General features: G+C 36.3%; 3 protein-coding genes across 3 annotated transcripts; 1 reads left to right on the top strand and 2 right to left on the bottom strand.

Annotated features, from left to right (window-relative positions):
• The first annotated feature begins 1,167 nt into the window (after window positions 1-1,167).
• On the top strand, window positions 1,168-10,699 carry LOC135793909 (organic cation transporter protein-like). Its single transcript, XM_065305033.1, has 7 exons — window positions 1,168-1,833; window positions 6,280-6,463; window positions 6,537-6,795; window positions 7,391-8,020; window positions 9,677-9,852; window positions 9,911-10,083; window positions 10,145-10,699. The coding sequence occupies exons 1-7, from the start codon at window positions 1,406-1,408 to the stop codon at window positions 10,308-10,310; spliced, it is 2,016 nt and encodes a 671-aa protein (XP_065161105.1). The 5' UTR covers window positions 1,168-1,405; the 3' UTR covers window positions 10,311-10,699.
• Window positions 8,090-9,619, bottom strand: LOC135793547 (carboxypeptidase B-like). Its single transcript, XM_065304558.1, has 5 exons — window positions 9,381-9,619; window positions 8,999-9,313; window positions 8,847-8,943; window positions 8,498-8,791; window positions 8,090-8,424 (listed from the first exon to the last, which is right to left on the bottom strand). Exons 1-5 carry the CDS (start codon window positions 9,450-9,452, stop codon window positions 8,090-8,092), a joined length of 1,113 nt encoding a protein of 370 aa, XP_065160630.1. The 5' UTR covers window positions 9,453-9,619.
• On the bottom strand, window positions 10,458-20,439 carry LOC135793910 (glutathione S-transferase-like). The gene is made up of 5 exons (XM_065305036.1): window positions 20,180-20,439; window positions 12,849-13,235; window positions 12,545-12,712; window positions 11,831-11,973; window positions 10,458-11,745 (listed from the first exon to the last, which is right to left on the bottom strand). The coding sequence occupies exons 2-5, from the start codon at window positions 12,985-12,987 to the stop codon at window positions 11,578-11,580; spliced, it is 618 nt and encodes a 205-aa protein (XP_065161108.1). The 5' UTR covers window positions 12,988-13,235; window positions 20,180-20,439; the 3' UTR covers window positions 10,458-11,577.
• Between the last annotated feature and the right edge of the window lie 1,077 nt (window positions 20,440-21,516).

Below are 21,516 nucleotides of genomic sequence, written 5' to 3'. Positions count from 1 at the left end.
CTAATCAAATAGACAATTAGTATGTGTCGAATTTATTAAGATTTAATATCACTTGGTAAACTTGTGAGACCTTCAGATGAACACATCAAAATTGTTTTTAAGAAATCTATAGGCAACCACCTGTTCATTAAATTTACATAAAATGTGATTTGTGTCACGTGCGACTGAATCAATATATTTTTAGAAATATGTGTTAATTAAAAAGGCGAGACATTCCGTTCAAAAAATCGTAGACTAACAAATTATTTAAACATTATTCGCGTTAAAAGTGTTAACACACTCCATTTTTGACGCCATCAATGAGGGAATATAATAAGTTAATGAAATTGTTTTGACAAAACGCCTGAAATCATTGAATATTATATTGCTATAATGCCGTAATGCTAAATAAAGAAATTAGCAAGATAAATTAACAGATTCTAAATCTAGTTCCAGTTCATCAAAATTTTCCATTGTGAAATTTGAAATGTGCAGAAAATTTTTGTATTTTGTTGCTATGTGATGAAATCTTGCATAAAATGATATGAGTATCCGGTAAGCATTTTACTTTAGTAAATTTTAGATTGTAAAGGAATAAAAGAGAAGAAAACAAATTAAAATCTTGTTTGAAGGCAACACGAATGGAATAGAACCGTCTAATTATAACAACATGGTCGGAAAATAGAAGTGAAACCGAAATAAGAATAGATGCATCGACGTCAGTAACCAACACAAAATAGAATACAAATAATAGGATATTCAATTCAACTCGTTTCTATTCAGGACAATTCGTGGAAAATTATACAAATGGTAATAGGTAGGCAACCAAATATGCTCATTAAAAATTTAAAAGCAAACAAAACAAAATCTACGGATAGAAACACATTGTATGTTATATTGCAGGTTTATTCGTGGTTACTTCTGGTTGGAATCGGTTCTGATCCGTCTTCACCTTCTCGCTAGTTGACTTTTACATTGCTCTTTGCTTATTACCCGCTGATTGTCTGCTTTGTCTATTGCTTTAGCATTGCTTGTAGCGCGCGCTGTCAAGAGGGGATGTTTCAAGGCAAAATCAGTAAACATACACGGCGTCCGGCGTCGCAGGACGCTGCCCCCCAAAACACCAACACACCGCGTTACTATAAAAACGTCCCCGCGTTCCAACGGCGGTTTAGTAATCCTGCGACGAGCCGTAAGCGGACACGCGTCTGTCCACATCGGTGGTCATTACAGCAAGGATTAGGATTGATCGTGCTTATTAGCAACCGACGCTTTGCATGGTTTGATTATAAGCAGCGATTAGCCTAACCTTAAAATTTAACCTAAAAAACGCGCAAAATTTAACCGCATTTCTTATAAAGAGTTATGTATTAAGAGTTGCCTACTTAATTTTAAATCGGTAATTACCCGGGAATTTAACAACAAAATGCCACCACAGGAGACATACACGTGCCCAGCGGAGCAATCCTCGACGCATGCAACGCCAATGCACAGTCCAACTCACCCCAATTTGGAGAATGTACAACCACCCAGTTTGAGATCCGATAAGTTGGGAGAAGGTTATGTGAATGATGCTTTCGTCGGAGGACAAGCAGATGCAAAGAGTATTACTTCATGCACTGATGTGCAATCTGTTAATAATGGTCAAGATGGCGATAAGGATGCGTTTGATTTTGATGATCTTTTACCGCATATTGGCGAATTCGGACGTTACCAAATCGCGCTCTTTTTCTTGATGATTCCTTTCGCGTGTTTCGTCGCCTGGGTTTACTTCACGCAGATTTTCATCACGCTAGCGCCAGAACAACACTGGTGTTGGGTGCCGGAACTAGCAAACCTCACAAAAGGACAAAGGTAAGCAGAGAACTTAAATTTTTTAGGTTAGTTTCTAAAGAAAATTAATTTAATGACATTTAGAAGATAATTAAACTCTACAAAAATAGATTACCACATAGAATATGTATTAAGGTCACTTAAATTACACCTGCTACCCTTATTAGAACTAATTTCACAAAATAGAACAAGAAAAGGACAAGAACAAAAATAAATATATCTATTGATTGAATACTCAAACAAATTCAGTTAAAAATAAATTGAATATAAGAATAAAAGCAATAAAACACGGGTAGAAATGTAATTTGTTTAAAGTTTAACGAAACGCAGCCTTGACGGTTATAATTATTACGTAAAATGCAAAAAGTAAACGCAAAATGATTTATATAGTATTATTTTATTAAATCAATAAACTATTTTACTTTCCTATGCGCTAACGCGCATGCGCACTCATAACCTGATGTCATAACCTAAAATATAACATTTATCAATGAAAGGATCACGTATATCATGTGTAATTCTTTGCTAGGCTTTGCTTCATGCGACATTGACCATGTTGCTTGTTGCACTCGAAGGTCTCCAGCGCCGTTCGCTCGGCAAGACGCAAAGAGCCTTCAGCAGTCAACGCACAACTCAACCAAACCACATTAAATTCTAGCAGCATAAAAACTCTAAACACATTGTATATATCCGCATAATTTGGCACGCTTCGCTAGCAATCGGTTATCGGTTTAAGAGAGGAAGTTACTGCAACGTTTTTTTTTGCTTCTACGTTTTACTTAAAACTTTTAAACACTTGTTAATCGACTAAATAGTTATTTTCACTTTTCTCGTTGGTTTAATGAATAAATATGCAATATAAATCAATTATATTTAACAGCAAACGCAGTAATTATTGAAACATGTTAATTTCGAACGTTTGAAACCCAACATTACAACAATATAACATTACACTTTGATGAAATAAGTGGATAATCACGTGTGTTTTGCGTTTACGCTCGTTTACACTCGTTTTGCACAATGTCACACACACTCGCTGGAGTTAAATGTCACACAGATAATTAAATTATGTTTCTTGTAGTCTTATTCTGATAATTACTATAATATTAGATATTTAGATATTATTCTACGAAACTAATAATATTCAACCTTTTGTTGTCATTCTGAAAGTCTAAAAGTGATTGCTAGGAGACTACCCAATAAAAATTTGGGTTTACATGTTATTAGATTGATTTTTTATTCAATAAATTTTTTTTGTTGTTGTTTTGCGCATGCGCAGATAGATTTCTGTTTATATATTGCAATCAGTATATATCACGATAATTATTTATGTTAAATTAATATGTATCTAACTAAAATTGAATGCATAGAATTACCATCCATTATCCGCCTCTAAGTGTTTATCTGTTTATCATAAGCGTTTAGTCCTTTCTGCGTTGCGCAACGCCCGCAATCCCGGAGCGGGCCGCGCGATATGATTGAGCGTACGAGTATAATTATGCGGGTTGAAGCAATGCGAACTTGAGGCGAGCGAAACAATATGGCGATCACATTGCTGGTGTTGCAGCAATGGCGCATTAAATGCGTTTATAGACGGTGTTCTGCTCTGATTGTGTGAACTTCGGCCGCCGCCGCAGCCCGCAAGTGGGTCGCGCGACGCGTCCGCTTTGTGAATGTGCACGAATAATTGTTTATTGCATTTCAATCTGCGAAAGATAAATAATTGAGTGGAGCATTCAACTAACAATATAAACAGAAGCCATGTGCGGACATTCGTTTAATTCTATAAGAAATTCCATGAGAAAACTTTGTAGGTTATTTTATTGAAGTTATTATGATAATAACAAATGGTAAAACAAAAAGTGTTTTAGTTAATGTGTTTATTATTCATGTATGTTTTTGTAACCTCAAATCGACGCCCTCATTTTATACATGAAAAACTTTTCCATGAAATAGAAAAACACTTTTTTTCTTGTTGACACGTTAAACATTTAAAGAAGAATCATTAGTAAAATGTTTACATGCCATTTTGTTTTCATTTGTTTTTCGGCTTTTTTATTTGGGGTAATCACTACTTTTACGTCAATGCAATAATTTATAGATTGCATGATATTTTAGGAATCAAGTTAATCAACAACTTTTTTATTTTTGTGTTTTACACCAAATTAAAGCTATTTTTCTTCTTTTTTCTATGACGCGACATTCCTAACCTAAATTAACACCTATTCATAATGCCAAACGTCGCGTCAAATAAAAAAATACCAATCAAACTTATTCTAAACAATTTTTATTTAAAAAAATAACAGAAAATTATAGTAAAATACGTAAATATCTTAATGTGTAACAAATTAAACGTTGAACAAATAGCAATGACACTCTAACCCGAAACGTGTTGGCACTGCTGGCATCATTTTTAACCAGCTCACGGTTCACCACTTTCAGCGCTCTCAAGATGTCCAAACAATGCGAATAACAATCGTTGAATGCAGCATAATTGCTCTCATTGCCAATTTCTTACATAAATCTATTTTTACACCACGTGCACAACATAATCTACGTTCCTAGATTAAAATATTATTGTTTGACAAGTTACAGCTTGATTAATTGATCTTTGATTGTTCAACGTTCAACTTAATCTCAACGCGTCAGAACTGAGTAATTAACTAATGTAATTACATAACGCAGGAAAATACGGATGGAATACGGTGTTAAATAACTTGTTTACGTTTTGTTCAATCATTCATTCATAATTTGATGAGATCAAATGCAATCCTACGTCATTTAATTTTATTTTAATTTTATGTTTATTAAATTAGTTGTATCAGTTGTATAAATTTACAATAAGTTATAAAAAACATAAACCAGAAGTAAACACAACAAGCACACAAAAAATTAATAGCGAAAGATGAATGAACGTGAAATAAACTTCCTAACATTCTTTTGACTCTGACTGTGAGTCTAGTCTTTAAGTGCGTAACGTTAGTAATAAGGGGAATCCCAAGGTTGCTCGAAGCATAGTCAGTAACCATGTGCTCAACATCATCATTATTAACGCGATCAAATTTCGGAAAATGATGATTCATTCTCGCGTATTGATAATTGCTTTTGTTTATGCTTTGTTACTAATCTGCACACACATACGTGCATATACAAAGTATTATCTTGTTTATAGTACTAAACAAAGTGGATTTTGTGATTTTTTCAAAGTGCTAGTTAAAATAATTTGCAATTTCAGTTCAGGTAATTTGTAATTTGAGACGCGAACGTCAACAACTTCAATTATTGAATTTGTTTGTTTATTGTTAGCGAAAAAACCCACCAACTATGAACTTTGATTACTCAGGTAATTTGATATTAAAATTATTGTGATTTTTTTCTATTTGTGGTTGAATTAAAGTGTGAAATTAGTAATTATATTTTGTGGTAAATAATATTGTAGTATATGAACCCGGAAATTATTTAAGGAAATACTTCTTTGATTAAATTAAAAAATAAAAAATAAATTAAAGTCAAAATAAGTCGCAGTTACATTGTGTTAATTATAACTGCAACGAAATTTACATAATTTTAAAATTTTTTGAGTGTTTTTTTTTTATTATGTTGGGACAAAAATTTGGAATAATGTTATCACTAACATAGTTTTGAAATATAGCTGGTACATTTCCTCATACTTTCAGATAAATTAGTATATCTAGATGCAAATTATGGAAATATTTTTTGATATTGCATAATAATTTAAGGAAAATGTCAAATATTTCAATATTGCAACAATTTTTTATACAAATTTTGCGTTTAACTTTTTTAATTTTTCATTTTTTCACAATTTATCGAATGTATGTGATTTGCTTGACTCTCTGCTGCGTCCGTCGCCGATTGTTGTTAATCACCTTGAGAGTCCGGGCATTATTTTTGCATTCATTACGGTTTTGCGTGAAGAAATCGGCCGGCTGCCCGCGTTTTATGCGAAACGATTGCGATTAGCATTAACACACTTCTCGACCGACCGACCAAGTTCACTTCTATTACTTACATGCCTCGCCAATGTGTAATGTGCACTTACCGCTATGCGCCAACTGCAGCCAGCGATTACAATTAAAATTATTAAATGTTGCCGTTTGATTTTTACAGCACGCGTCTACAATTTTCTACGATAATCGTACATAATTCAAATTTTAATGCACGGTTATTATCTCTTTTGTGTTCAATTCGTGTGTAGTGTGTACAAATCAAAGTATTGAGGTTAAATATGTCAAATGTCAGAAAACAGAGCTGCCATCTATCAAAACTATGATATAACCTTAAACATTAAACTGTTTATTTATTGTTATAATTTATAGCAATTAACAACGAAATTTATTATTTAAACCTTGGCAATTTGTACAAGTTAATTGCAAACCAAACATACAACATACAACAATCTTTTGCATATGCAAACAGTAATTAATTAGTGTTTATTTAAATTTTCAGAATGCACTTAGCCATACCGAAAACTAATGACGTACACGATCGTTGTCGAATGTACGCTGTGAATTACACAGAAGTTCTGCAACAAGGACTTGCCGAACCGGATCCAACATGGCCGACGGTCGGATGTCGCAATGGCTGGGAATATAACTACACAGATGTACCATATGCAACTATTGCATCTGAAGTACGTATATAAACTCATAGATGGCGATACTTGTATTGTATTCATATTAAAATATTGAAATGTTTTTGTTTAGTTGGATTGGGTTTGTGATAACGATTCACTACCCACAATCGCACAAGCCGTGTTTTTCTGCGGTGCCATCCTAGGCGGTTTGGTTTTCGGCTGGATCGCTGACCGTCAGGGCCGGGTCGCCGCCCTCGTGGGTACCAATTTCGTCGGCGGCGTTGCCGGAGTCGCCACCGCTTACTGCGGAACATTTACTGCATTCTGCATCTGTAGATTCTTCGTTGGAATGGCGTTTGACAACTGTTTTACCATGATGTATATTTTAGGTAAGAATAATAAATAATTAAATAGAAATTGCAGTAAAAACTCCATTGATTAAGAGTTCAGCGTAAATACACAATAATTAATTAGCAAAATTACAAATGAGTTAAAACTAATAACACGGCGAATCAAGGCTCACGCATTAGCGTAATAACTAATAAAGACAAACTGAGGTCACCGGCGAAACGAGACTTTGAAGAAACTCTTTGAATCATTCAATATTAATTTATTATTAAACACAGCCGAGTTTCAAACATTTTGGAATGAAACCTTGTGTAGTGCGTTGAATATGATGCAAAAAATACATGTACATATTTAATTTAGTGAAATGAGTACGTTTTATGATTATATTTTAATTTTATAAGCATTTAATTATTGATATCTTGCTGGAAACTGTCGAGATGTACGCGCACAATTACTGCAATTTTTCTCAACGTCACCTTGTGTGATCACTCGCATTATAAATCAATGCGCACAAGAATAACGCGAATTAATCTGGAATTTTCATGCAGATCTCGCGTGATTCACTGCAATAAATTATAAACTCAGCTACTTACGCAATTAATTAAATAATCATTGCTTGATTGATTTTATTTACAGTATTGGAATATGTTGGACCAAAATGGCGGACGTTTGTTGCCAACATGTCAATCGCCATCTTTTTCACCGCTGCGTCAACGGTATTGCCATGGATTGCTTTGTGGATCTCCGACTGGCGTTTGTTGTGTATTGTTACATCAACTCCTCTTTTCATTGCTTTGTTGACTCCATGGGTAGTGCCCGAAAGTGCTCGTTGGTTAGCTTCGCAAGGAAAAATTGACAAAGCTATTGGCATTCTACGTAAATTTGAAAGGATCAACAAACGCTCTGTTGACGAAAAGCTCTACAATCAATTCACTGCGAGTTGTTTGAAATCACAAAAGGAAGAAGAGGCAGCCCAAAGGTCTTATTCAGTATTGGATCTGTTTAAAACACCGCGCCTGCGCAGAATTACTATTTTACTGATTTTTATCTGGATGGCAATTTCTTTGGTTTTTGATGGTCATGTGAGAAACGTTGGAAGTTTAGGTCTGGATGTTTTCTTGACTTTCTCAATTGCGTCTTTCACTGAATTCCCAGCGGATACTTTCCTAACCTTTACTCTTGACAAATGGGGTAGAAGATGGTTAGCGTGTGGATCTATGGTATTAAGTGGAGTGTTCAGTTGGCTCGCCATTGCAGTACCATTAGGTGAGTAAACAGTAAAAATAGTAAAAGTTAGGTTATGTATAAATAATAATTTATTGCAATAACATCACTTTACTCCACTGATTCCTTTGACGGCGGTGGACATGAAGAACATGTTTTCTTTTTCTTCTTCGGGCATGGTTTACAATCGTCATTTTCGTCGTCGCCATCATTTTCATCAATTATTATATCCGCAGTTACTTTCTTACATCTTCTACGTTGGTAATACACTTGAGCGTGACGCGCCATTGCAAATATCGCCATTGTTGTTTCAAAACCAATTGAAGGGATGTGTTTCTTGTGCGGAGTAAAACCGGAAGTGCCATAACCTTGCAATTCGAAAATGTAGGAGAATTTTATGCCGTGGACATAACGGGCGTAATCTGTGCTGGTGCCAGCTGCTAAATCTAAAATATTAGAGGTTAATAAAATTTGGAGGTTATGATTTAACCTCAATTGTTGAGTGATTTTAGTGCGTACTCATAATTTTTGCGGCGTTTCCAACTCGCATTTTACGTTTTCCTTCCGAATGTTTACAAATTGCGTTTCGTCCATGCATTGCACATTCAAACAAATCTTGACAATCGGGTATAGGTGCTTTGGTAAACGACCATGGATACAATATGGCGTTGCCGTAACAATGTAAACTTATGTACAGTATAATTTTCTTGCAATATTTGTTGATTGCAAACGACATAGCTTTACTAGCTGGTTCACTAAGCGGTTCTTCACCTCGGTAGTTAAATGAACCAGGATCATCACTACTCCCAGGCACTATAAAATAATTAATTAGTAATTATTAACGAAAATGAGTATTTGAGTAACTTACATGAGAATCCAATAGGAAAATTACGATTTAAGTCAACTCCTTGTAAAGTGACATCTGATGAACAATTCAACGTTCGATTCTTACGCCATAGTCGATACTACAACATAACCTCAATATAACTTAACCTTATTTTCATAAAACTTGTGATTTACGCATTTATTTTCCATGGAGAATATATAACCGTCTACATTCACACAGGGCACAATGTAATAGTTTATATGATCCAGTATATGATGATTAAGGATGATATAGTTGATAAGATACATTGCAGTGGATGTAGACAACCACTCGCGTGCATGTATGGTTGCATCAACAAACACAATATCGCGTGCTTTTGATTTTGAACTACACGCGTCTTTCTGTAGTTTGATCATGTATATCTCGGCCATTTGTGTTGTGATTCCAATTATTTCAATTTCGGCTAGATGTGGATATGTTCGACATATTTCACCTAAATAAATTTTGATCTAAAGCAAATAAGAAGAAACAAAACAAATTTATGTTTAGATTTGAGTTAGGATAGTTCTTGTTCACCTCTAAATAAGTTGGAAAGTCAACAAATGGATAGTATGAATATTTTTTGCGACAGCCCGGTTTATTTGCCATTTATTTATTGTTGTACTTCACCCACAACTGAAATGATGACGTGACTGTCCTCGAATCATCCAAGTAAACATTTCTTCATAATTTTCTTTTAATTTCTTTCCATTTGTAAATATTATTCACAAAATCATTTTTATTCAAAAATTTGACATTTGCACAAATGATTTATTAACCTGTGACAATTACTCATGGCTTTCTGAGACATTAAAATAAAAATTATTTTACAGGTATTACTTCTGCATCGATGGCCATTATCGGACGTTTCGCTGTTAATCTTTCCTACAACATCGGATTGCAATATGCTGCTGAATTATTACCGACCGTGGTAAGGGCACAAGGTGTAGCTTTGATCCATATTATGGGTTATGTTGCCAGCATTGTTGCTCCGTTCGTAGTTTACTTGGTAAGTGAATACAAGCTCGACACAAAACCGATATTTATTAAATTTATTTCCTTTCAAGGAAAAATTCGATGCTTCTCTACCGTTGTTCATTCTCGGCTTGATTGGAATCATCGGAGGGTTGCTTTCACTCTTTCTACCTGAAACTCTGGATCAAGAACTACCACAAACTCTGCAGGATGGTGAAGAATTCGGAAAAGATCAGAAATTCTTATCTTTCCCATGCATTAGACCGTAAGTAAAATAAACTAAACTCTAAATCTTCAAATTTAACATTATTCTTATATACTTTTAGTAAACCTAGTGCAGTTGAACCACGAGAATATTTCCGCCGCACCACATCCGTTCGAGTTTCAACCTCAGCTTCGACACGTGGCGCCATTCGATCCTCGATGATCCAACGAACAAACTCGACTAGATCCCGCCGCTCCTGCAAAGAATCCAACAGTGAATTGGCGTAACTTAACCTCAATTAAGGATCAGCCGTTGATTTGTGTGATTTAGTCGGATTTCTAGCTGAATTTGTGTTGCTGCGCTCGTTGAGCATGATCCTTGATCATCCATGATCTCGTCGGTGGTTGGTCGGCCATTTGCTGTATGAGACATCCACCAGGTCATTGCAAAATGGCGGTCGCACGCGTTTTTGTTTTTAGTAAAGCTTCTCGTCTGTGGTATTCAACGTGCGCGCCACCGTTTTGATTTTTGTACATATACAGTGTGTCTAGTGTGTTGCATCCAGTAATTATTTGTCTTATTTAATATCCAATGTTAATTATTTTGTATTTTGTGACTCCATCAGCGGAATCGTTTACTTTAAAAGTGATTGCATAAATAAACTAGGTGAAATAAGTTTGGTTATGTTTCATTTTGAAATTATATATGTATTTGTTGGTTCCTATGTACATCATTCAACATTGTTTTACATTTATAACAGCACATATATTTTGTCTTTTCTGTTTATATTACATTGATAGATATATTCTTTAGTGTCAACATGAATGTCTCCTCTGATCCGTGATGAATCCATCACATATTTTCTGATTTTTTGTTTTTTTATGCATTAACTCATCTAACAAACAAATATAAAGCGTTTGTGTGTAAGAATTTTGTTTGATTTGTTCCTAATCTCGTTATGCAACGCAGCTAACATTAAAACAACGCAACACTCATTTGAATTACATCGATTTGATAACATTCAGTATTCGTAATCAGACACAACATTCGGCTCTAGCTGTTTATCATATAAAACGCAAACCAAAATCATAACCTATAATGCATCTACGTATTTAATATCTAGTGTCACTGTGTTATGCATGCAAATGCAGACAAAACAAAATGGCCGCCAGGATCTGCGCCATTTTGTTATTCTACCTTTCTTATTTAACGTATGTTTGCACCTTGTGCAAAAGTTAAAGCGGTGCCATCTTAGTTAATTCAATTTTTTGTTGATCGGTGTTTTATTTTCTACGCATGGCAGTTGTCCATCATGCAGTTAATCTTTAACCTTTAATCTCACTCGATTGTTTCGTGTAACGTGTTTGATAATTTCTCGCAAGCTTTCGTCATTTGATAATTATGGTAGTTATTGTTCGTTTTGCTGATTGTTGTGTAGATATGAATGTCTTTCCACGTGATTGAAGTGATGAATGTCTTGTTGTTTTTGTTCTCATTTGTTTTTTAGTTATTGATTTACGGTGGGGTTGTTCGCTGGCAGGCGCGCGAAGCGAATTAAGATTCGGTGTGTGGGCGTTTTGTCACCCATTCGGCTATGCTCGGCAAAGCGTAGATCTTGTTCTTCAGGGCTTTCAATCCAGGGTAGTAGTCTAGGGAAGATTTACCAAAAATTGCCTCGAAGTTCTCCAACGACACGGCGAATACAAAATCGCACCACGTGATCTAAACCAAATTAAACATTTTGTAATAATAATGAAATTAAATTGTTTTTGATGGTAATTCGTTTAACGTCGCCATTTTCACTCACAGAATCGCCGACGGAGAAGCCATTATTCTCGGCGACAATCTTCTCAAACTTGGAGAGGTAGAAGGGGATCGTCTCTCTCATTAGTTTCGCCTTGCGTTCCTCCTTTTTAATTGGATCCGTTTCGGTCCGCAGCTGCCAGAGCACTGCGAAAAGGACGAGCTATTATTGCCGCCGGACAAAGGAGACGCACGAGACGTGATCCGATCAGATGACGATGAGATGTTTACTCAAACAGTTCACGATCAACACGAGGGTTATTAAGATGCAGGAAATGACCACAAAATGGCGTCGCTAACGTGCATCACTTGCAAATTTTCAAAATGTCACAACAACGAAAACTGAAGTTGGTGAAAATAGTGTGGTTGATAGATTGGCGTGAGGAAAAAGAACATCACGCGGCGTGTGTCGGATGCCCGGTTAATTAGTTTCACGTCAAATACAAACGCGGCGGCCGACATTCAACCCCGGACGCGGTAGCGTGTCATCTCCTCAATCAAAAGCTTTGTGTTCGGGTTTTGACATTCGTTCGCGTTGCCAATTTCGACGAAAATCAAATCAAAACATTAATTGCACACAGTAATTCAAGACGCTTTCAATTCAATTCAATTCACTTCGATTGTTTATACAAAATATAACTAAAACTAGTATCGCAGGTTAATATTTATTTTATGAATGGTAAGAAAACAAAATGCTTTCACGAAAACTTATTCTAACCTTGTTTGAGATCTCCCAGAGTGTCGACAAGTGCATCACACTGCAGCGCTTCCATTTCATCCTTCCCGGTGAGTCCGAACTTCTGCGCTAGATGGCGTGCGATAGCGTTGCTTTGATCTATTTTTTTACCATCGATCTCCAGCACGGGTACCATCCCAAAGGGCATTTCTAAAAAAGTCGTAAATCACAAAAGTTTGCAACCCCTTGAATTCCCCAAACGACAAAACGACAAAAAATAAGATAATCTCTGCCTACGAACGAGAAAAAAATCGCCAAAGTTTAAAAGAGCGCAAAATTTACGTACGTTTCTTCAGCTCTGACCACTTCTCCCTTGGGATGCGTTCGTCCTGATAATCGACGCCGGCGTAGGCGAATATAAAGCGGATGTGTTCCGCTCGGCCTCGCGCGTTGAAATAAATCAATTTGTAATTTGACTGAGACATTTTCAAATCTCGTTTCTGTTTCGCTTCTTTCTTTCAAATTAAACTTGTGTGATGTCCTTGATGTTGGTTACTTGAATCTTGATACGTTTCGCTTCGTATGTTGCGATAATTTGCAATGTGTTGCCCACGCTTGTCGGCAATCTGTTACGATATTACGATGATGAATGATTCCCGCAGGAGTTGTTGCAAACTTGCCGAAGTTTGGCAGTTCGACCGCGTCGCCCTGGAGAACCGAGTCCTTTGTGTCACTGCAAATCAGGCCAAGTAAATACCTTCATCAGTACATGATAATTCGACACGGGAATCAAGTCTTAATTAAGCAAGTTAAACGATAAACAAGGTTATGTAGACAAGGTTGCCTAATGCTGACGATAATCAACTTATTTTCCTGCAAGATGGCAGTGTAAACATACAAATAACCTGAAAAACGTTTAAATTACGATGGAATGATTTTGGACAGAAAAATGTTTCAACATTTATAATTCAACAGTGGGTAAACGATTATTTGAATATTTTATGCGATTGATGGATTGACGGTTCGTTTCTCGTTCCTTATTTCTTATTCTTTCACTCGTTTGACTTGCAAATTGCTTGAATATCACATGCTTTCAAACGCTGAACGCTTCAAAAACTCAAAATGTACCCTGCTTAAAATCCTCCTGTAATTTACAATAATACTTGTTGAATTTGCACTGATTTTGAGTGAAATATTAAGTTATTTTCGGAATTAAATTACGTAATGCTTCCACATCATAAAATTTATTTAAAGAGTAAATACGATGTGAAGAAGCAACAAAAAAGCAAGCACATAGTACATAAAAGCTCGATGGGTCTTCGTGCGCGCGCGCTCGTTGACGAGAATTTTTATTGCGCTCGGTTTGTTCTTGATTGCATACTGAATTCAACGCGTTTTGCGGTTGAATTGTGGCCCTTGTGGTTAATAGCCATAAATCATACTTATTTTTGTCGTCCTTCTGTTTCATGCACTCGTAACTTTTATGAGTTGATTTTCTCTTATTATATTTTAAGGAGATTATTACGTATATATTAATCTAAAAATAAATTGGCTCAAATTTGAGGTTAAACAGCAAAAAAACGGCGAAAGCCTTTCGCAAAGTTATTGCTACATTGTTACGGGGTGTAACCGGTGTAACCTTGCAAAGTTTTAATCGATTCCGGCCCCGATTTCGCACACGTGCACACACATATGTGCGAAAATAAACGACCTACAGACCCAGCGACCCTTCGAACCTTTGGTATCCTTAAAAATAGTTCCGAAATTCACAAAACGCACAAAAGATAAATTTGTTTAGTTATGACTTAATAATAATAGCATTAGCCACTTTCCCTTTGCTGGTAAAAAAAGTTTTTATATTGTTGCGCGCTGTTGAAATCATTTTTTTCATTTCTTATATAAACCGTAACGCGCCCCGAGGTGAAATGGTGTTTTCACCAAGCGAGTGTAAATAATAAAGAAGCACAAATAGAAAGGAAATGCAGGAAAGAAAGTAGTAAACCTACCTACGGACAGAAAAGAAAACAAATATTTGTGTAAAGACAGTATTTTTAGAACAAACAAACTTTAAAATGTTTTGCTAACATAACCTGGGTCTTAGTAAAGATAACTGTCAAAACGTCAAACATTTTTAGGTTATATCTGCGTGCGTGTATGTAACTCTACAAACTTTTGTTCTAACTTTCAATATGACGACATGTCAAACACAGATTACATATCCGTGCACATTTTAAATCCTCATAGAGTTTGTTATACTGCAGGGATTAGAACTACGTGACTTTTTTGTGTTTGGAAAGCTTTGTAAAATGCGTAATATTCTTCGGAAAAGTATCTGTAAAATGTTGAATTTTTATACAGTGTAGATATGTGCGCTAGGTAGTAATTTCTAGATTCTAGGTAAGCTTCAAACGCACGCAGCCGGAGGCGAAATGCAATTAAAAAGTAATTAAACAAGCAAAATGGCCTCTCAGGACCGACCGGCCATCCGTCGATTCTATCGCCAGCATCGTGCGTTTTTCTCGTCTATATTTCCCATCGGATTACAGGAGCAAGCGCAAAGCGACGCGCTAACTGCGAGAAATCCAGCGCCAGAACAAGGATCACGGATTTTGTTCTTTGGGCACAAAATGTAATACGGGCAGCGGTAGTGCTGCCATAAAAGGAAGTAAAGTGTGTTGCAATAGGACAAAGGTATAAGCTGAAATGGAAACAAAGGCTTTCCACTGGGCTTTTCCACTTCATTTCTTAGGTGATACAAATTGTGTTGAAATAAAATTAATTAATGATTTAATTAAATATTGACTTCTTATTTCGAAGTAAGATTTTTTTAGTGACATCAGCAAAATAAAACTTTTTATATTAATTTTGCAACCATCAAAGTAACTAATGAAAGGAATTCATCGACAAAATTAATTTTCTTCAGACGTGGTTTTTCATTACGGTTATTCCGGGAATCTGAGGCAGTTTCTTTTTGTTTGGGGAAAGCAAGCATTACTTTTTTTAACTTTCGGCGGATTTGGCTTTTGTTTCCGTTTTTATCGCCTTTATTTCTTTTATTTTGCGTAATATGATTGAGACTTAAGAGCTTTGTTTGTCCCAGAGCGGATTAACAAAGAGAAATTGCGTTTGCATCAAATTACTTGTCATTCTACCAACAACAAATATATTTATATCAAAGGTTGATCATAATTGGACTCAAAAAATATCAAAATTAAATACTTTTCAAAATCAGTTATTAAATTTACTTTTTTGTTAAAAAAATCAAGTTTTAAAAGTGTTTTAGACCACAAGGACTTAAAACTTACCCCATATTATCAAAAAATAAATTATTATAAAGAAAAAATACTGTGTTGCAATAAATCAAGCCACAAATTCATTTATTTTCACGTAGGGATCGAACGTAGTGGCGTAATAAATGTATTGCGCTTACGTAAAGGAGAGTCGACCACCGACGATGATTCAACGATAAGAATTGCGCAATTAATCAATGGCTTCACTTCTTAGTAATGGCGCTAGCGGACGGTGCCGCTGTAAAACGTGCGTTTAATGCCATGCAACTCAATATTCTGGTTAGAAAACATAATTTAAATTTTAATTGAATTGTTGGAAACCGTTTTTAATTGCGTAAACTTTTTAAAATAAAGTTTACATCAAATTGAAATGTCAAAATTTAATTATGGTTTATTTAATAAAGTTTTCCCGTGATGTTTATTGCAAATATGCTGGTTGGAGTACACCTAAGAGTGGATTCCAGTTTGTTTGTAGCGTGTAACATCCTCACAATCTGAACAAATATTTCGTATTCATGAAAAGCAAACATATTTTCCTCCTGAACGTTTCAGGCGTCTATATTCAAAGTTATAACAGATGTTTTGCATTCACAACAGAAATCCTTAACATATATTTTTCTATTTCTTAAAACAAAATATTTTAACTCTTTAAATATTAAAAATTCAAATTTTTTTCTTAAAAAATTTTAATTTTTATTTTTGAACACTCTGTATATTTGAATGTAAAACTCTTCACCTTGGCGCTATCGAACAGTTTGTCAATAATGCCCGCACACGGAACGCTGGGCAATGTTGGCGTGGCATTCTCTTCTCGCAGGACGCAAAGGTGTTTTCCCCCTTCGGGTCCACAAGTTCTTGCCATGCAGGATTTTCTCACGTCCGCCTCGACCTACCACGCGCAACAATCCGCTCCGCTCGAATTCGTTTGTTTCGTGATGTGTGCGGCAACCTAAAGTGGGGATACCATCTCTCACCGGACCTTTCATTGTCTAATACCTACAATTTTACACTTTCCACCAAAATCGAATCAAATCAAGTTGAAAACATATAAACATGTATTAAGTATATTGAGTTGCATACATTTCTTACTTGGCTAACCTTGACTTTTACGCCATTTTTTCCCGGTTTGCTATTGAGTTTATCAGTTATTATGTTCTTATACGTGCTATATTTAAACTAAAGGTCTTAAAGCTTCGATGGTAATTTATTACACGTTTATTATTCGCACTCATGCGAATGTTGCGCGGTCACGTGACCGGCTCACGCGCCCTCTTGTTCACCTTTCGCAGCGGCGAATCCCCTTCGGGCCGACCGCAACGTGAGTTGCGGATAGAAGACTCGAAATAAGCACACGAAAAAAAAGTGCGCAGGTAAAGGTTACAATGCACGTACACGTATTCAGGTGACGATGGCAGGACTCGCACAATGCATGTAGATACATGCATGGAGTAGTCGGAAGTCGGCGGAAACGAAATTGAAAATGTTGTGCGGCGGCGGCCGGGGTGCGTTGATTGCATTACGAGTGTTGATTTATGCATAGTCTCGAATGGGATGCGAATCGATCGATGGCGGCCGTGGCATTCGCGAAACGTATGTAAATTTATGCAAATCCGGCAAATGAGCAAACACGCCGCCACCACCGCGAGCACAAGTAGGCAATTTTCCATTTTTTACTAGTTTACGAGCCTAATTAGTGGATTTTATGCCATAAAATATGCATTTATTATTAAGGTTATTACTTCTGCTCTGATGAATTATATCAAAAACTATAGGCAACCAATTATACATCATATTATTCATTTTCATTAATTTTCCGATAAACATTTTAATGCAATTTTCTTAATTAACACAAAATGGAAATAATTACAATTTTTGATTGTACACACATATATTGCGTGTTTGTCGCCCATGCGTGTTGCAAATCGTCCTTAATTGTATATTACGATTACAATTTCGTTTTAATTATACCGCATGTCAGCCCGAGTGCAATTAAAAGCGCATAATTTGCATGTGCGCTTTGCAATTGCCAGATAAACGTATAAACTACCGCTGTCCGAGTTGCGCAATTTATGGCATCCACTGAAACTTAGGCTTTTACACGCCTGTGATATTTCAGTTTATATTTTATCTTCTTTTTTTAGATTTTGCAGTGATAAATGCAACCAAGCAAAAATACGGACAAGTAAAGGGTGGAAAAGTCAAAAGAATCATGGTGAAACGAACGAGGGCTCAAACAAAGTTCAAACGACGCAATTTCGCACAAATTTCCGCATGGCTGAAGTGATATTCATATTTTCATCCGGTTTCGCGTTTTTTTTTATAAGAATTCTGAAAGCCGCTTTACATTTTTATATGTGAATTAGTCCTACATGTATTTTCCAGTATAAAATAATCAATTATCATCTTATAAAACACAGTTTAAAGTTTGTATTTGCATTATTGTGTTAATATTGATTCAATCAATGAAAATACGAAGATGCTTTAAAGAAGGAAATGCTAAACGTGATTAATTGATGATAAACCAATTTATTAAGTGATATCAGCCGTTATGAATGTGTTTCCGGCGCGGCTAATGTATTTTCCTGTGCGGGGGTGCGCGTAATGAACACTCGGTATACTAAATTAATAGACAGAACTCAAAGGGATGAACGCAACGTGCCGCGGAAACTCGTTGTTTATGTGTGGTTTACACGCGTTCTATTTAATTACGTCGCTCAAAGCTTCGTAACATCGCTGTTACATGTTACATAGCCAAGTACGGAAATGAATATGCAGTAAAATATTAAACTTTTTGATTAGAAATTTCGAAGAAAATTTTTTGCGAATGTTAAATGTTTGAAATGTAATAGAAAGTTGTGAAATATCGACCTTAATCCTCAACTCGGCGGGATTTGCGAAACGCTTGCTGAACTTTGCAATCGGTGCAAGTGAAACTTTAACTCACTTTCCGGGGGACATCGAAGAGCAAAAGCTTGTTTATTCCGTTTTCAGTCACTGATTATATTTTATAATTTAAACTTTGCAGAGAAAGCGGTGTTAATAATGTTTTATTTCAATAATTGCTTAAAATTACCTAAAATTACTTCATTATTAATAAAATATAAGTACTAATCCATGTTAATACATTTTAAAATCATGGTATTAATAATTAATTGACTGGGAAATAAATTTTAAGCGTTTTTATTTAATTCATAGCGATTTTCACACAATAAACATTTTAAACTTATCCAGTGGTGCACAACGAGTGCACATAGTGCTCTTGTGATTGTATCATTCTCGATAATGCACTCCTGCCCTAGAGCCCTTTGTAGCTTTGGCGCTTTGTAAACCAGCGCGCCTGCAATCAACCCTTACAAGCCATGCGAGCACAAATTGCGGCGTGTGGAAATTCCGCAGGTATATGAATTTTCATTTCCACCACAATTGAAATTCCACTTTCGCATTTCAGCATTTTCAATCATCGTTTTCATTTCGTGCTTTTGTTTTAGATTTAGTTTGCGTTTGTTTTGTTCACATCGGTTTTATTCTGTTCGGCGAGTATTATCGCTATAGGTGTACACATCGCAAAAACGCGCGATGTAATCACGCCGTAAATGTAAGTACATGAACGATGTAGGTACTTGTGGCACGCAATATTGCACACATTCCACATTTTAGGCGTATTACGGTCGCGTTCCGTACGGCCGTTATCGTACATTCCGGATGTTCGCGTCTCACATGGCGCGCTTGTTATCGCCAATGCGATTCTCGATTTCGATGCGTTATCTCTTCGTAACAGTTTCCCTTATTCGAATTTCACATTGAACATGCCGTTTATTTTTAGAAAAACATTAATAAACTCATGCCTGACAAATCGTTCGTGTGCAAATACTCTCAAAACCTAATGTTTCGATTTATAATCCGTCTTAAAATTCATTTCAACCTAATTATAATCACAAATCTCCTGCATATGTGTAATATCCGGTAACATGTAAGATCTGTGACGTGCAGAGACATATGAGACGTCCGGGAAAATATATACAAATCAAAAACGAGCATCCGCAGCGATGGAAATGAAATTGGAAACTCGTGTGGAAATGAAAACTGTACCTTCAGTTGAAAGCTTAGTGCTACTCATGGTCTCAACTTTGACGACACGTGTCACACATGTGTCACATTTCAACTGATACAATATTACTAATCATAACAAATACTTACAACATAATTCTTGAAATACATATTATACAAGTGATAAAATACGTGTTAATGTTCAGTTTTAATTGAAATAGCATGTGCTTTAATGCTTGTCATAAAAATTTACGAGCTTTATTGTTTATTTCAGCACAAGGCGTTAAAATATACAATGTAAATCTATTCAATTTATTTAAAATGTTGATATAAAACTTACCGGTTCGAAAATTCGAATAGAAAGGCAGTGTTTGTTTTCAAACAAGATTTAAGATCGAGAAACCGCGTCGATTTTAAAATATCTACAGCAATGTGGGTATTATGTCACTAATGGTGTTTTGAAGGGGGCACTAGTGATTCTAGCGGCGGTGCCTGGAGGCGGGAGAGCGGCTGCCGTTATGCAAGACTTCGATTTTCGGCGTGCGTGTGCGGTTCGTATCCTGCCAGACTGCGGGACTGCGGGAGTGCGCACCGTGCGCGGCAAAGCTACAACTGAACCTTTGCCACCGCCACAGCCGCCGCTGCCGCTGCCGTCATCACCGCCGTCGCCACGAACTCACTCGAACGCCTTCGATTCGTTTCGCTCGCATTGAAAACATTGCAAAACCCAACCAGGATATTCATTCGGCATCTTTTTTGTGTTGTGTGTAAATAAAACAATTGAATTCTTGGAATGTACGATTTTATCCGGAGAAAATCAATGCAAAACCCGAAGCAAATTCAATTTGTAAACAATGTGAAACAATTGAATTCCCCAATCGGGTTCGGTCGTTGGTCTAATTTAGCCAATTGTTATAGTTTCGAAGCATTCGATGCGTATTTGTTGTTTTGGACTTGTACCACGCTTGTAATACGAAGTGGTCCTTTCGATGTCGTGTCCTCGACTGTCGGCGTATGCAAATCGATATTTCATTGCCGTTACCAATACGCTTCAATGTCGCTTCGAATTCGAACGCCCACGCTCGTATTGTAAAGTTTCATTGTGTCATTCTCATTAATAATAATCGAAATACTCAACCAGCTGGCCTGCGGCTGACGGTTACCCGAAATACCAGCAACTTTCTGCAATATTACGTCAATAATTATTACGATTGAATTATTTCTTATTAATTACAGATGTTTATATTGACCCAGGACAAGAATTTCTCTCAGGATCTGTAAAACAGTCGAATTCAGACGATAGACGTCAGAGCACGCGCGTTCGATGAGGTCCTTCGAACTCATGACGTCAGCGAGCACGAAAACGCCGACGAAGGGAAAATGGAAAATGTTTACGACCGCAGCAAGTTCAACGTTCACACAAAACACACCGAAGCGAAATATATGAGCGTCAAAAAAAGTGAAAGCAGCGCTGATGCGATTAATATAAATTAGTTAGCAGTTTGATTGTCAACGGCGGAACGATGATGTTGCTGCTACGCGAAGGAGATGAGTAAATATCACAATTACTTTGCCTCGCGTTGAATCTTGCTATTGTGTGAGGGCTCACGCCGTAATCTTGGGCGTTAATAATAGATGTGTGTCGGTAAAGAGCGACGTCGGCTGAAAGTGAGAAAT

Source organism: Atheta coriaria, unplaced genomic scaffold (genome assembly GCF_025399875.1).
Source record: "Atheta coriaria isolate IRGN ID8LTWV9N9 unplaced genomic scaffold, Caltech_Dcor_3.1 hic_scaffold_6_pilon, whole genome shotgun sequence".
Classification (NCBI taxonomy): domain Eukaryota; kingdom Metazoa; phylum Arthropoda; class Insecta; order Coleoptera; family Staphylinidae; genus Dalotia; species Dalotia coriaria.
This window is presented reverse-complemented; position numbering and strand designations above follow the sequence as displayed.